The 15804-nt window shown below is 48.1% G+C and overlaps 2 protein-coding genes across 3 annotated transcripts in view; one reads left to right on the top strand and one right to left on the bottom strand.

Moving 5' to 3' along the window:
* Positions 1–5000: 5000 nt before the first annotated feature.
* Positions 5001–6840, bottom strand: C14H2orf68 (chromosome 14 C2orf68 homolog). The gene is made up of 4 exons (XM_065891663.1): positions 6734–6840; positions 6532–6650; positions 5490–5641; positions 5001–5123 (listed from the first exon to the last, which is right to left on the bottom strand). Exons 1-4 carry the CDS (start codon positions 6838–6840, stop codon positions 5001–5003), a joined length of 501 nt encoding a protein of 166 aa, XP_065747735.1.
* A 1971-nt stretch (positions 6841–8811) lies between these two features.
* Positions 8812–15804, top strand: part of USP39 (ubiquitin specific peptidase 39) — a 29904-nt gene continuing 22911 nt past the window's right edge. The window contains exons 1-4 of one of the 2 annotated variants that reach the window (XM_065890745.1): positions 8812–9108; positions 11997–12066; positions 13339–13433; positions 14644–14780. In XM_065890745.1, coding sequence (XP_065746817.1) covers positions 8841–9108; positions 11997–12066; positions 13339–13433; positions 14644–14780 — 570 coding nt within the window. In that variant the 5' untranslated portion in view covers positions 8812–8840. The remainder of the gene's footprint in view (positions 9109–11996; positions 12067–13338; positions 13434–14643; positions 14781–15804) is intronic. The other variant, XM_065890747.1, reaches the window with a different exon arrangement.

Here is a 15804-nt window from a genome sequence, read left to right as displayed (position 1 = left end):
GCCCTCCTAGACATTCTTTTCATGATTAAAGGAGCAGGAAATCTTCCTTTCACACACTGGAAGTGTAACTGGCACTCTAAACGGGAGCCCAGCATATCTGCTGGAGCCCTTGGGAGACAACACTGGGGCTGAGAGACCTTTACTTGAAGGGAGCATGGGCCCAGGCTGCTGGGAACCAGGGAGCTTAAGTTCGGCAGCACTGGTGAAGCAAATGTAATAGGCAGAAACAGGGCCCTGTACCATGGGGGAAATGGAGAAGATTAACTGGGCGACAGCTTGAGGAAGGAGAAACCTTTCTGGACCTAGTGGAAGGTAAAAATGCAAACAGGAAACCTGTTGGAGGGCCCTCTTCCAAATTGCATCAGCATAAGTAGTTAAATCAGGGTCAAAAAGTATGGCAGTGCACAGCAATCACTGTACAAGAATACCTGGCTGAAGGACTGGGGGGGGTGGAAAATCCAGTCCGTCTGCTGGCCATGCTGTGCCCCAGGACAAGGGAGTGCCTCTTTCTAATTTACCAAGAAGCACCAACTTCCTGCCCAGGGGTGTTGTCCTTGGAGCAGGCACCTTTTTCTCATCTGTCCAATGGTGCCCTGAACGCTCAGCATTTCCTACTGCTTTGGAAGCTTTGCAATTTTTAAAAAAAATATATTTTCTTTTTTTGATGTGGCCCATTTGTATAGTCTTTATTGAATTTGTTACAATATTGCTTCTGTTTTTTATGCTTTGGTTTTTTGGCGGGGAAGCATGTGGGATCTTAGATCTCTGACCAGGAATGGAACCTGCACCCCCTGCATCGGAAGGCGAAGTCTTAACCACTGGACCACCAAAGAAGGCCCCTGGAAGCTTTGCAATTCTTAATCAACATCTACTATCACCTGTTGAGTTGGGTTTCAGTTCCTCTCCCACCACGATCATGGGGAAGGCCTGAGAAGGCTACTCAGGTTCTAAACTGGCCGTTCTATCCTAAAGTAGGGGTAAGGCAAGCACCCCAGAGCCTTGACAAGGAGGCAGATTTGGGTTTAACATGACAATCGGAGTCATCCCTAAAACAGAGAATTAGCCCAAGACAGAAGGGCTCTTCATGGGTAGTCGGTAGGGAGGAGTTGCGTATCAGGTAAAAAGTAGGACCAGATGTCTTTACAAGGCCCTTCCAGCTCTAATGCCACGTGAGTCTACTTGTTATGCTCCAACCAGGACAGTTCTTAAAATAGGCAGAACAAGAGATGAGATTTCAAGTGCTGATTCTGCGCTGCTGAATGTAACCTTCACTTCCTTATGTACACAAGTGATTTCACAACTCTTGGCAAAAACAGTGCTATAAAAATAGTAAGTTTATTGGCTGAAAAAAATACTGTATTTGAAAAGTACCTTCCTTCCAGGATTTTCAAATAATTTCCATGTCACTTTATTCATCCAAACGCAGAAACGAAATGAGAAGAGAAGAATGTATAGCTTTTTACACACTCAACACGACACAGCCAGTGCAACCAGTCTCATTCTGGTGGCTCTGGGAAAGGCAGAGGGGCCATTCACTCTCTTCCCTTCTGGCTTCACTCCACCTCCTGGGGAAATCTGGGGTGGCTTGGTCATTTGATTCCTCAGGGACAGGAGTTCAAGGAGGGAGCTTAAAACGTTTCAGATAATTGTCACCATTCCATGGTTCTTCTTCCCAAAGAAGGCTCAGAGGTAGGAAAGTAATCTGTCCTTAGTTTTCTTTCTATATGCCCCATTTATATTTGTGACCAGCTGGGGGATCCCTACCCTACCATCCACAGATCCTGCCAGATGCACAGCAAACTGGATACCCCCCACCCCCAAGGGTTTCTTCCAGTTTCGTGGGCTAATCTCTAGATGGCAGTGCCCCTCAGAGTGGAACAATGGAGACGGAATGTCCCTTTCAGACGCTCATCCACAGGGAGAAGCATTTTTTTGGCCACGTCGTGAGGCATGTGGGATCTTAGCTCCCCGACCAGCAATCGAACCTGCGTCCCCTGCATTGGAAGCGCAGAGTCTTAACCACTGGACTGCCAGGGAAGTCCAGGAACAAGCATTTCTTATTGCCCACGTTGGTCCTACCGGCTGGCTGGGCTCCTACTCTCAGTACAAAAAGCTTTGCATTCTCCTTTTCCGTTCTTGCGTTACCTTCTTCAAAGACTTCCACACTTGCCAGCTGGCTGGAACTCAAGCTTTAGTGTTTACTCTCGCACAGCCCAAAGCCCCTGCAGGCCCCACCTTCCTTCTATTAGTAATCACCCACTGTGGCCCAGGAAACACAAAGCCGTAAAATCCAAGGCTTAGCCTTAGTAAGTGAAGACCACTTCGTTTTGGATGAACATCAGATATGCCCGTCAGGCTACAAGACTTTGTTTTTTAAGGCGGCTGAGAACGTATCTAGTTAAATGAGTGTTGATTCTGAAGCAGTCTGCCGGAAAGCCCCAGCTAGTCTAATGCTGTTGCCACTGAGCCAAGCAGCACAGGACAGTCCTCTTTGGGACATCTCTAGAGCCTCTGGGAAACGCTCTGGAACATGCTCCTTGATGGCAAAGCACTGATATTTGAAAACAGCTGGAAGACATCGAGAGGCAAGTCCGGTAACCATACTGGATAGTACTACCTTGGACTGGGATGAGGTGTGGCAGAAGCAACGAGCGAAGCTGTAAGGCTGTCAGTGGGCTGAGGGCCAGCACCAGAGAAGCATCTCAGGCACACCTGGAGTGATGGCACCATCACCACCAACAGGCCTGCTCTGAAGGACAATGCCTCATTTAAGTACCAGGCCTAGCGCTTTATATAGTCTCGTGGCACAAATTAGCTACAAATTAGAATGTTTTCTTGAGTGGAAAATATTTGATATGCACTTGATATAAAGCAAAGGGCCTCAAGAAAAAGCTTGCAAGCAAGGTATTACCATCATTCTCTTACCTGAGAGTGTTAGGATTACACGATAAACACACAGAAGGATAGGATAGGTACACAATTCTCACAGGAATGGAGGCTAAAATTTCAGGTGCCATGCCCCCAACCTCCTCTTCTGGACTTGTTTCTAAATTCTATAATAAATCCAGGAAACGGGCCATCCAGCCGTGAGAAGACGAACCTCAAAATATTTCCAGACTAGGAAGCCTAAAAGTTCCAGTGAAATCCTATGTCCAAGTCAGAAGATCAGCTGAAGAGCTAGAAGACTAAAATGACTGGTGCTGAGCTGCAGGAAGATTGGGGAGAGAGTATGGCATAGTCTCCTTGACCCGGGAGGCTCTGGAGGGTAGTTAACGTTAAAAGTCAAAAGGCACTTGCAGCCTGGCTGAATGAGGACAGACTTTCTCCTTCGAAAGTAGAACTGAGCCAAGGACTGGCAAGTTTAAGGCATTTAACCTTGGACCAGCCCTGGGGCTCAAGAGCGTGCCGGTCCCTGGCTGCCTTCACAACCAGGTCCTTCCACCTCACTCACCTTCCCCACGAGCTGCGACTTGCTGCATTTTAACGATGGAGTCGAAGTAGCTGCCTTGCCCCATTTCAGAGGGGGCAGATTTGCAGGGGTGTATAGGGCATGAACCAGAAGGGCTCTCAGGTGTCCCCTTTAAGAGAAAAGCTGCTGAGAGGGACCAGCCAGACTGATCTTGAGACCCTGATGAGGAAAGACCTCTGGGGCAGGGGGCTTTGGTTTGAAGAAGTCTCTGCTCACGGGCTCACTTAAACCCCATACTTCAAGTCACTGTGGTTAGGCCCATTTGCTGGAAAACTGAAGTGGCTTGAAACTGCAGTGCGTGGGATTGCTTGTGGATTTCTCAGACTGTAGCCCAACCCTGCATTAGGAAAAATGTTCACTTAGGTGAAAGCAGTGATATTCCTGGGATCTTTATTCTCAGGATCTACTGGGAGTTTTATATACTCTATACTCTTGGGAGGTAGGAAACGAGAAAGCACAGAGCAAGGGAAGGGCAGATGAAGGAGGCTTGTTTCGCTCCCTCTAGGGCTCTCTTCAGGCTTTTTTTTTTTTTTTTTTTTTTTCCTTTTTCCCAACTAGGGCTTGAAACAGGTAATTATTGCTAATGCTGAATTTCCCTTTGTATGTACATTCAAGGCTGTTGAATCACATTTGGAAACGCGGTTTCAGGCTTGTTTTGATAATTCCCTTTTAGCCTGAGCAGAGGATGGTCTGTTCACAGCTAGGGATGAGGCTGGAAGCTGGAATTCTGTAGTCCAAACCCTGGCAGGTTTTGCTGCAAGAAATCCTCACAGTTTAGTCCTGGCATCATCTTTCTAGATCTCCTTACCTAGACTATGTGAAGCAGTGGAGCATGGGAGAAACCTGCAAAAACCACGGAAGGGGAGGAAGACATCCTCACAAGTAGGCGTCAAAGAAGATCATCTCCCTCGACTGGTATCAGAATTACTGGGAGAGCCTGTCAGAAAGGTAGACCCCAGTACCCCATCTCCAAAGTCCTGAGCATCCGTAGGTGAGCAGTCACACTGGGAGGTGGGGGGCGGGGTGGAACTGATGGATTGGGAGACAAAAAAGATGAAGGAAAGAAAAGAACAAAGAAACAGAGCTGAAAAGATGATCTAGGAAAGCACGGATGGAAGTGAACAGAAACACAGAAGAAAGGAACCATAAAATCACAAATGGGGCTTATGGAGCTGGGCGGAGCAGCGTGGTCAGATGCCCTGGGGCATGTGACCTTGGTGAGAAAGCAGCACGTTGGCAGAAGGTCTCATAAGCCTCATCTCTCCCTGGAATCTCTGCTTCCAGAACACCAAGCTAACCAAACAAAATTCTCAAAAACGTCCAGAACATTAGGCTGGTCAAATGAGCCAATATACGAGAAAGAACGGCTACAAGGAAGGTGGCCAGGCGTAGTCCCTGTGACACCCTTTTCCTGTGGATGTGGCAGCTCTGGGGCGGTGGGGGGGGGGGGGGCCGGTCCTCAAGATCAGCTCAGACTGGTCCTAGCACCCCCAAACTAGGGGCGGCTCCCTGGACAGCGACTCCAGTCTGGTCAGTGTCGGTTCTGGCGCTTTGCAATCTCCTCCTGGATGCGCAACTTGAGGGCCTCTCGCATGGGTGGCTCCAGAGGCGTGTGTGCTGACACCTCCTCGCTCACCCTTCCTGGATCATCATCCTACGTGGAGGAAGGGTCAGGAAGCTCAGGGCCTGGCCTCTTCTGAAAAGGCGACCTGCCCTGTCCCTAGACAACACCCTCAGAGAACTCTGTTTGACTCACAACTTCTTGCCAGTGCCTGTCATTTCCCAGGTGTCCCCTGTAATAGTGACTCTCAACTGGGGGCCGTGAGCCCTCCCTGTTGCCCGCTGAGAATCACTGTGTGACGGGAGTGACTTGTGCTCAAAAGCATCGCCCAGCAGTCTGTGCTCTCATGTGGAGCAAACACTTCCCACTGGCCCTGAGGAAAACAGTGGCTCCAGGTCCGGCAGTGATTTCCATCACGGCCCAGGACCTTCAGGCTGCAGCTGTTTCCATCGGGCGTACCTGATACACGATAACTGAAGTGACGTCTCCGCTGTCCGCCTCATATTCTAAGCAGAAGAGCTGATGGCCAGGGAGCTCTGGCTCAGAGCTGCCACTACTGCTGCTTTCACCAGACTCCTCACAGCCTGGGGTGCTTGGGTGGGTAGAGCCATCTGGAAGGATGAACCAGAGTGAGAGGGAAGGGAGGAAGGCTGCTGGAACCCCTGCCCAGAGATGATACAGGAAAACATATTGTAAAGCCCCAATCTTCTCAAGGACCCAGAACGTACCTCTGTGTGTGTGTGTGTGTGTGTGTGTGTGAAATCAGCTGCCTATCAGGAATTTTATTCACCTTTGTATCCCTGCCCCAGGACCAGCACAGTCCTACCACGCAGTCGGTATACAATGCACATCTGTCTACACGGTTGTAAGGTAGTGGAGAGGTGAATAGGGCTCTGCCTGGGTTCAAATCCAGGCTCTGCCATTTACTTCTCTGCTATCTCCAACAAGTTACGAAACCTCTCTCTGCCCGTTTCCCTGACAGTGAATCAGAAATGATAATAGTTCCCATCTTACCGGATCCTCTGAAAGCTAAATGAATGACTGCACATAACCTCTAAAAACACTCATAAGAGAAGCTCAAAAAATTTAGCATCGCACGTTAACTATTGTAATCTCTAGACCACAAGTAAGTTGGGGAAAAAAACCCATTAACTGGGTTTGGGCTTTATTCCACAATTATGTCCTCGTCGCCTAGACCTGTGCCAAACTTTTTTCCTGTTAGCTGGTGGGAGTGCGAAAATATAGTACGCTGGGGGCAAAGCGGCGGACAACTTGCCGACTCTCAGGGAGGTCCGGTAATAGTGATGCTTAACTGCGGGACTTGAGCCCTCCCTGTGCTGCGGGCAGAATCACTGAGCGGCGATTGGGGAGCGTCGAGATAGACGTTGGAGATGAAATGAGCCTTGGGAACTAGGACATAGTTTTTTCCCAGACAGAAAAGAAGAGCGCGTGGAGGCAGAGGGCCCGGGGGCAGAAGAGCGCGCGGGGCGGGCGGCCTCACCTCGATGTCGCGGCAGGTACACCTGCAGGTCGGGCTTTCGGGGCCGAGTGGGCGCGGGCGTGTGCCGCCTCCTCGCCTTCTCCTTGGCCGCCTGCTTCACCTTCTTGTCGTAGTCGTCCCTGCGGGGAGCCGAGCGGGAGTCAGGGACGGCCGAGCCAGGCCAGGCTGGGGCTGGCAGCCGTGGCGCGGGGCGGGGCGGTACCGGGCGAGCTGGTTCCGTCGGATGTGGTGCACGAAGCCGTGACTCATGTCCAGCCGCCCGCCAGGCTTGCAGCAGAGCCCGGGTCCGGGCCCCGGCGCCGCTTCCATCTGGAGCCCCTGAGCGCGGAGCCGCCGCCGCCACCGCCGCCGCCGCCGCCGCCTCCTCAACGGCCTCAACTGCCACCCTCCTGCCCCGAGAGCTCCGCGCCCCTCCTCGCTCGACTTTCGACCCTGCGCCCTGACGTCGGTCGGGAAATGGCCAGCCGGGCCGAATGTCCCAGCGCGCGGAGTTCCTGGAGCGGGCGGGGCGGGGGGCAATGGGGCATGCGCAACTTCCACTCCGGGGCGGGGCTTTTCTTTCGTTGTGACCTTATCAGTAAGAAACCAGGATTTAGGTTTAGTGCAGCTACATCAGAAAATCCAGAAAAACACAAAGCACCCATCACACCACTCAGCGTTCGGTGTGGAGCCTTCCCGTCCTTTTTCCTGTGCTTGGATGCTGTGAAACTCCATCACCAGCTGCGTGACCTTGGCTGACTGTTGCACCCCGCTGTGTCTCAGTTTACTCATTTGTAAATGAGGGCACTGATATCACCTACCTCCGAAGAGGTCGTGAGGAGGCGAGTGCCAGGGCAGGGCACACAGCGGCGCCCCGGCCGCCCAACCCAGCCCGCGGCCCGCCCGGGGCTCCGCGCCGCCGCCGGCGGGGACGCTCCTTCCAGCCCGCGCAGCACCAGAGCTCTGCGGACTTTCCCGCTACCCAGCTCGTCTCGGCGCCCCCCGGACCGATGTCTTAACTCTCGGCGTGGGAGGACCCAGGGCCTTTCAGGCGTCTGAGACTGTGCCATTTTTGAATCCTCTTTAAAAAGAGACAAAAATAGGAATCCGTGATTAGAACAGGGACAGACTGGTACATCCACACAGTGGGATGCCGCTGAGCAATCAAAAGGAACGAGCACTCAACAACTTGGATGAATCTCAAAACAAACACGCCGAGTGAAAGAAGCCGGGGATAAAAAGAGGACTCTCTGGGTGCTTCCATTTATATAAGACTCTAACAAGTAACACTGATCTCTAGCGACAGAAAGCAGATCAATGGTCGGGGCAGGGTAACACTTGGTGGATGGTGGTTAGGTTCATTATCTTGATCGTGGTGGTGGTTTCAGAGTGTATACATACCTCTATCAGTATTCAGCAAATTGCACACTTTAAAAGTGAATTTTTTTTTTTTTTTGCGGTACGCAGGCCTCTCGCTGTTGCGGCCTCTCCCGTTGCGGAGCACAGGCTCCGGACGCGCAGGCTCAGCGGCCATGGCTCACGGGCCCAGCCGCTCCGCGGCACGCGGGATCCTCCCGGACCGGGGCACGACCCGTGTCCCCTGTATCGGCAGGCGGACTCTCAACCACTGCGCCACCAGGGAAGCCCTAAACGTGAATTTTATTGTATGTCAATCACACCTCAGTAGAACTGTACAAAGTATTGAATAGTTCAGGGCTGTGGAAGGGGTCGTGAAAGTCACAGACCCTGAAGCTTGAGCTTTAGTAGCGTCACTAGTCTCCTTCTGCTCATCGTTTGCATTTTTCTGTGATACCAAGAACAATCCTCTAAATGTGGAATTAGAGCCGTCGGATTGCTCCACGAAGGCTTTGACTTGGGGATGTTGCCTAGTTCTGTGAAGGGCCGTCGGTCTCCGAGGCTCGGAGACTGGAGACGACCTGCCAATTCTGGTTTGGGGACACAGAGTATCTTGAAGACACCTGGGGCCCAATGATAACTTTTTTTAATCCAGAATTTCCGCAGCCAGTGAAAGGTTCCTGCCTCTTTAAGCTGGTAATAATGAGTAAAGGGGCAGTAGGGCCGCCTATCGGTCTGAGGTGCGCGCGCACCCGCAAAGACCCCCCCCCCCCCTCCCCCGCCCCCCCGCCCCCCCGCCCCCCCGCCCCACAAGAGGCGTAGTACTTCCCAGAAGTTCTCTGCGGCTTGATTTGTCCCCATCGGCGACTCGTAGAAAACCTTGGGCTTGATAACAGCGCCGCTCCTGATTGGCCGCTTGCCGCGTGCTTGGTCTTCCCTGGAGTCTGCGCCGGGCGACTCGGCCGGTAGTGGAGATGTCCGGCCGGTCCAAGCGGGAGTCTCGTGGATCCACCCGCGGGAAGCGCGAGTCCGAGTCGCGGAGCGGCTCGGCTCGTGTCAGACGGGAGCGAGATTGGGAGCGGGAGACAGAGGCTCCGAGCTCCCGGGGCAGTCCGGTGCGCGTGAAGCGGGAAGTCGAGCCGGCGAGCGCGCGCGAGGCCCTGGCGCCCGTGGTCCCGGCGGTGCGGGTGAAGCGGGAGCGCGAGGCCGACGAGGACTCGGAGCCTGAGCGGGAGGTGCGAGGTGCGCGGGGCCGGGCGCGGGTTCCACTCTCGCGTTCTTCTTTTTCTTTTTTCAACCTTCTCTCCCCACGGGGAAGTCACACTCCACTCGCGACCCGACTCCGTTTTAATGAGGATACTACTTGTCTTGATCAGGATCGTAGCTATAGCGTTTCTAACAGTAATAAGAACAGGTAGCTTTCCTTTATCGGATGTCTAGTGCGGGCCAGGCGCTGTGCTAATTGTTTTACAGGTGTCCCTTCTTTTTAGTTTTTTTACAAAATACCTGAGGAGTGAGTCTTGCTGTAATTTCTGAGCGGAGAGCCTGAACGCTGTGCACTTGGACCACACTGCCCTGTTATCCAGGGCTGTAGCAGCCAGGAGATATGGATTCTAGTCCTGCCTCTGAGACTGAGTCACGGTGGTTTGGGAAAGTGATTTTCACGTGTCTGTCCCTCTTTAGGTTAACGGAAGGAGTCCTGGAACCCATGACCTTTGAGAGCCCTAATAAGCCAGTGAGTCTGTCAGTTCCCATCTATGACTGTATCCTCTGCCTTTTTCTGCTGGACTCGTTCTGCTTTTCTTAGTAATTTCTGGAGACTTCTTGGCCAAGCCATGGTACTCTGTAGTGTGTACACTCTTTTCCAACTTGTTGATATCTTACCAATCATTAAGTAGGTTTCTATCACTTCTGAAGCTTTTCCTGTTTACCTCAGTTACATCTTTTCCTTCTCTGAACTTGGAACTTCTGCTTTGAACATGTTCCTATGTACTTGTTTTCTGGTGAGTTAGAAGGTGAACATATCACAAGGCTACATGTTAGGGGCAGTGTTCATGGGGGGGTGGTCTTCATTCTCCAGGATTTTATAATTCTGTCTCTGCACCTGGTTATCTATATAAAGTTATACTCTTATGTTAACTCTTAAATTTCTAGCTCAGAGTCTTGTGTTTGACATATTTTTATATTACCCTCAGGGTCCAGATTAGCACCTTGCTCGTCGAAAGTGCTTGATAAATGTTCTTTGAATAATGTAGTTAATAATTTCAGGGTATTCTTTGATTTCCTTTACTTAAATATTCTGTCAGCCTCATGTTTCCCTTTCTTTGGAAGAGAAATTGTTTCTTAGATATTTTGTATACTTACGGTAAGGAGATTGTTTTCTCTGGGACACACTAGGATCCCAGTTGAGGTTACTGCTGTTTTCTTTTTTCCCTTTTATTTTTTTCATGAAATAGATTATAGGTACTAAGATGAGCTAAATGTCAAGCACATGTATAGTTTAAAGAAGAGTGTGGATATATATCCTTAAATCTACCACTTGTCAAGAATTGTGAAGGGTCTGAGATTTTACCCTTTTTGTACACTACCAAGTTAGCCTGCCGTGGTTTCATGGATGCTGATGGAAGACATGGAGCTATTGGGCTTGAGACAGCTTATTGCAGCAATAACAGTAGCCAGAATATAGCATTGTCACTTCCGAGTCAGTTCCCACAGCGCAACACGATGAGAACCCATACACACAGTGGGTGGCCTCACAGGACAAGAACTCTGAGCTTAGAGAACCCAAATCTTCTATAATGGGCTGTGAGCTTGCCTGCCCTTTGCTCTGTAGGGACACACTGTCTCCTACTTCCAAAGCTATAGAAACAAACTTCACTATACAAACAACTTTGACAAGATGGTCTGGAGGCAGTCAGTGCCTCTGGTCACAATATGTGCAGAAGTTCGAGAGACCCATGGAGAGCTGCCTCCTGATGCTGTTCAGCTTAAGAAGTGGTACTTAACCAGGACCTTAGAAGCTCCCATAGGCCCCTTCCCAGTTGCATCTGCCTTCCTTGCTTGCTTGGGTAATCACTGAATTTTTTCTAATCATTTCTACTTTTATTATTTACAGTTTTACCTCACATATACATCCCTGAGTAGAGCTGTATTTTATTTTGTATTTGTTATAAATGGAATCATACTATATGTTGTCTTCTGTTTTGCCTTTTTTTTTTTTTTTTTTCCCCGCGAGCCATATTGTTGAGGTTTATCCGGGTAGATGTTCATGGTAACACAGTGTTCTATTGATGATATACCAAAATGTATTCCTCCCATTTTTATATGTTGTAGACATTTGGGTTGTTTCCAGTTTGGTCTCTTTCAAATATTGCTGCTATAAATATTCTTTAGTAAAGCATTCCTGATGGCACATGTGCAAAAGTTCTCTAGGGTATATAAGTAGAAGAGAGATTGCTGGGCCAAAAGGTCTGTGTATTTTCAGCTTTGATCTTGCTGTACTATTTTCTAAGAGGTTGTAACAGTTTATACTCCCACCAGCAGTTACATGAGCATTCTCACTGTTCTTCATATTTGCCAACACTTGGAATTGCCTGATTTTATTTTTTCCTCTCTGGTAGGTGTGAAGTGGTATATCATTGTGCAAGGAAATTTGCTTGTTCTTGATTACTGGTGAGGTTGAGCATCTTTTCTTTCTTTCTTTTTCCTTTTGGCCATGCTGTGAAGTTTGCAGGATCTTAGTTCCCCAACCAGGGACGAACCCCAGCCCCCTGCAGTGGAAGCACAAGAGTCCTAACCATTGGACAGCCAGGGAATTCCCAGCATTTTTTCATAAGTTTGAGGGCTGTCTTCCTCATTTCCTTTTGGGTTGTCTTGTTTTTTTTTTTTTTTAATCTCCACCAGGTTTCTTTATGTAATTGCAAGCAATTCCTTTGTTGGTTATATGTGTTTCAAGAATATTCTCTCAGTTTGTGGCCTGTTTCGTTAAGTGGGCTTCTTTGGTGTTGTCAGGCTGCCTGTACAGGAGCTCATCCTGATTAATTTTTCCCATTTCTGTGTTTGTTTGTACTGGTAGTTGACCCTGAGTATGGGTTTCCCATTTTCAGAGCTTTTGATGCTTTTCCTTTCAGCAAAGAATGGCCGCATGGATTCTGAGGATCGGAGGAGCCGCCACTGCCCCTACCTGGACACCATTAACAGGTCGGTAGCACAGGAATGCCTAGGGCAGCAAAAGAACAATGGAGTCTCTGCAGAAAGTTCTTTGGACTGTACGTTAAAAATACGTTCCAAAACTTTATCTCTTTTAAAGCTTTCTGCCCAGAAAACTGTGCCTCTTGCCTTGTTTTTTAATCTTTGCCCTTCAATTTAAAGTGTCAGAGAGCATGTTGTTTTAGGGTGGGCATATGCAGAAAGAGCGTTTAGCTCATTTTGAATTTGTGTGAGGAAATAAAGGGATATGTGGTGTCGATGACAATAGCAAATTTAAATATTATTGAGCACTGACTGTGTGCTAGGTCCTGCTCTAGGTGCCTGGGATTGAGCAGAGGAAAATCAGACGAAAATATATCCTAAAGCAGAGGTGTTTACCCCGTCTTGGTATTCTTTGATCCCAGATGCATTTTACGATGGTTTTTCATTTATGCCCTAGGGTGGCACTGTCTAATAGACTTTTTTGCAACAATGGAATTGCTGTTTAAGGACTGTCCATTGTGGTAGGCACAGGCTACTTGTGGATATTGAGCACTTGAAATGTGGCTTGAGGAACTGAATTTTAAATTTTATTTAATTTTAATTATTTTACTTTTAAACACCAGTAGCCGTGTGTGGCTAGTGGCCCCTTTAACTGACAGTGCAGCTTTCCTGGGACCATTACCAATTAATTAGAGTTAATGCTTGAGAATGAATCCCCTTGCCACCTGTGCATTCAGTGGAGGTAAATTTTCTTTTATCACTTAACCCGCCCAGTACTCATATACCATTACTTTGCACTTGAATAGATAGATCTGTTTGTAGGTATTCCCCTAAAGTTCTTCAGGCTTCCCATTTATTTTTATGGACAAAAATAGAATTTTCTTTTATGAAAGGGTTTATTCACTCTTTTTATGTCCTTCCTTTAATTATGTCTTTTAATTTGGAATGCTGTTGGGGCCCTGTTACTTTAGTCCTACTTGTGGCTTTTCCTCCAGAGAAAGTAATGGAAGATTCTCAACTGGTTGTGAATACTCAAAAGAAAGAGGGTCGTTGGTGGAGATACCTTTGCACTGCTTTGGGGCTTGGTGGGTGGCGGTGCTATATTAAATGCCTAGGTAAGGAAGAGTTAATGTTCCCCACGGTTTGTATGTGATTGTTGAACTGTTCTCTGAAGGCGGCTGTGTGACTGCAGAACAGGGAGCCAGGGACACTGCTTCGCTCAGGTGCTCACCTAGGCAACCATCCCTATTAATTGTTTCTGTTTTGTTTTGGTTCTCTTAGGAGTGTGCTGGACTTTGACTTTGAGAAACTGTGTTCCATCTCCCTCTCGCATATCAATGCGTATGCCTGTCTGGTGTGTGGCAAGTACTTTCAGGGTAAATAAATGTTTTGCATCACATTTTCAGCACTAGCCACAGTTCTATTCAGGGATTTTTTTTTTTTAAAGTAAGTAAGCTGCTGTTAGGAATCATGTCTAATAAGCCCTATCTTTGTTCCCAGGAAGGTGGAATACTCTTAGAAAATCCACAGGAGGTTCTCTGATTGGTCAGAACCTGAATACATGTGAAAGGAAGAAAGAACTAGCCATATAAGAGACTATGTAGGAAGTATCAGAGACTCTGGGTTTTTGAATCTCTGATGTTTTCTATACTTATGTCTTTTTCTGAGAATCCTTTAAGGACTTTTTCATTCTGTTCTTTTCTGGAAATTTATTAGTTCATTCAGAGCAAGCAAATGCTTTGTACACAGTATAGTGGAGGATTCAAAAGAATTATAAACTACATTCTTTGCTCTAATAAGGATCTTATAAACTGTCAAGGTTAACACGTAAAACAATCAGCAGACCCTCTTAAGACCATAAAGATTACTGCTGGACTGTGTGGCGCTGAGTCTAAATAAGGATGATAGGAGTTGAAATATGCAAAAATATGCAAAGGATGATAGTTGAAATATGCAAAGTTGAAATATGCGAAGATCATTGTTAGCTGGAGTGTTTGTGTAGAGTTCATGGAGGAGGTGGAACTCGTACTCTGTATGCAGGACATAGAGTTTGAATAGGTTAAGGGTGAGATGCTCTAGAAAGGAGTGGCAACGTGAACAAAAGTATGTGGGTACAGGATTGTCGTGAATGTGGACAGTTGAAAACTCAGGACTAAGTGATGATGGACTGTCACAGATATGTACGTGTGTACGTGCAAATCAGTGTATGCATGTACGTACATGTATATGATATATATATGGATATTCCTAGTTTCTAATACATGAAACTAGCTCATATACATAAACACATACATACATGCACACACACGCACAAGTACACCCACACATTTTTCTGTGTTCATGTATATGAAATTAGTTCCCTTATGTCTTTTGCCATCTAGGGAATAAAGATAATGCGCTATTCTTTCTTGCTAATTTTTGTAATGAGAAGAGTTCATGTGGGAGATTCCTTTCGTGGATGGTGTAGTACTTTGTTTTTGCTGATACTAACATGTTCTGGTACAAAATAATGAAAGGAAAATTACCCCTCATCTCTGTGCTTATGGAGTCTGCCCTTCTCTCATAGCCTTTCACTCTTCCCTACAGGCCGGGGTTTGAAGTCTCATGCCTACATTCACAGTGTCCAGTTTAGTCACCATGTCTTCCTCAACCTCCACACCCTCAAGTTTTACTGCCTCCCAGACAACTATGAGATCATCGATTCCTCGCTGGAGGATATCACGGTGCGTGTCCAAGAGGGTTGGTTTGGAACTAGTTATCCTGGGAGCCACCCCAGGGCTCCTGAGGATCTGCCCCAGCCAAGGTCAGGGAAGAGTCTCAGTCCCTTGGGCTTCGAGAGGCTCCTTTCGCCTTGGCAGGAACCAGAGAAACAGAGTAAGGAGATCACAATCCATAATTTTGGCCCATGGTCTACAGCCTAGCTCTGATTTCTGCTTTTAATGTTGAGGGTTAGGACTGAAGAAATATTGCTACTTTTCAATTAGGGTGAAAGCATTTTTGTGAAATAAATTATCCTTCCATATTTTGGAGTAGGGATGTGAATTGGGCCTGCTGTAGGACAGTGGATGCCAAGAGGTATACCAGCTTCCGGCTACTTTTGACATGATACTGCCAGAATGGCCAACGTGTCCATCCTTGGGCTCTGGTCTGTGCCCTGTGCCAAGAGTCACTGCACTTGAGTGGGGAGTATGGAAGGTCCTCTTGGGCTTTGATTACTGTTGGAACTGTTGATTATTGCTTTCCTTTTCAGCAGTGGCTGCATGTTCAGTAGAGTTGAATGCTCTATTTATTAAGGAAAGCTTGGTTTTCAGTGTTTGAAACACTACTTACTCCACTTCCATACGTTTTATAACAGTCTATTAAAGTTGAAGTTAAAGTGGTTAAGGACAGTATTTATAGATGGAGAAACTGAAAGGAATTCAAGCTTTCAAAGTGACTTAGTGGCGACTTCTGACCAGTGTGTGACATGATGACCCTCATAGGTCTAGGACAGGGAAGGTTCTGATCCTGCCCCTCCAGCCACAGGGAGTCCTGAGATCTCAGTCCTGCAGAGATAGGAGGTGACACTCCTGTTCCTGCACCGGGCCTGTGTGCTGGCTCTGTGTGAGGTCCCACCTGGGACTCAGACTCCTGCCTCCTGCAGACTTGAGTGTCCTGCAGCTTCTCCCTGTTGTTTGTCACGGGTTTGGCTGAACCTGCGGTCTGAGGACAGGCCTGGGATTCAGTGACTTTGGGTTAAGCACAGAG

Source organism: Phocoena phocoena, chromosome 14, assembly GCF_963924675.1.
Source record: "Phocoena phocoena chromosome 14, mPhoPho1.1, whole genome shotgun sequence".
NCBI classification, from domain to species: Eukaryota; Metazoa; Chordata; class Mammalia; order Artiodactyla; family Phocoenidae; genus Phocoena; species Phocoena phocoena.
Note: the sequence above shows the minus strand (reverse complement) of the source record. Positions and strands in the feature narration are given on the sequence as shown.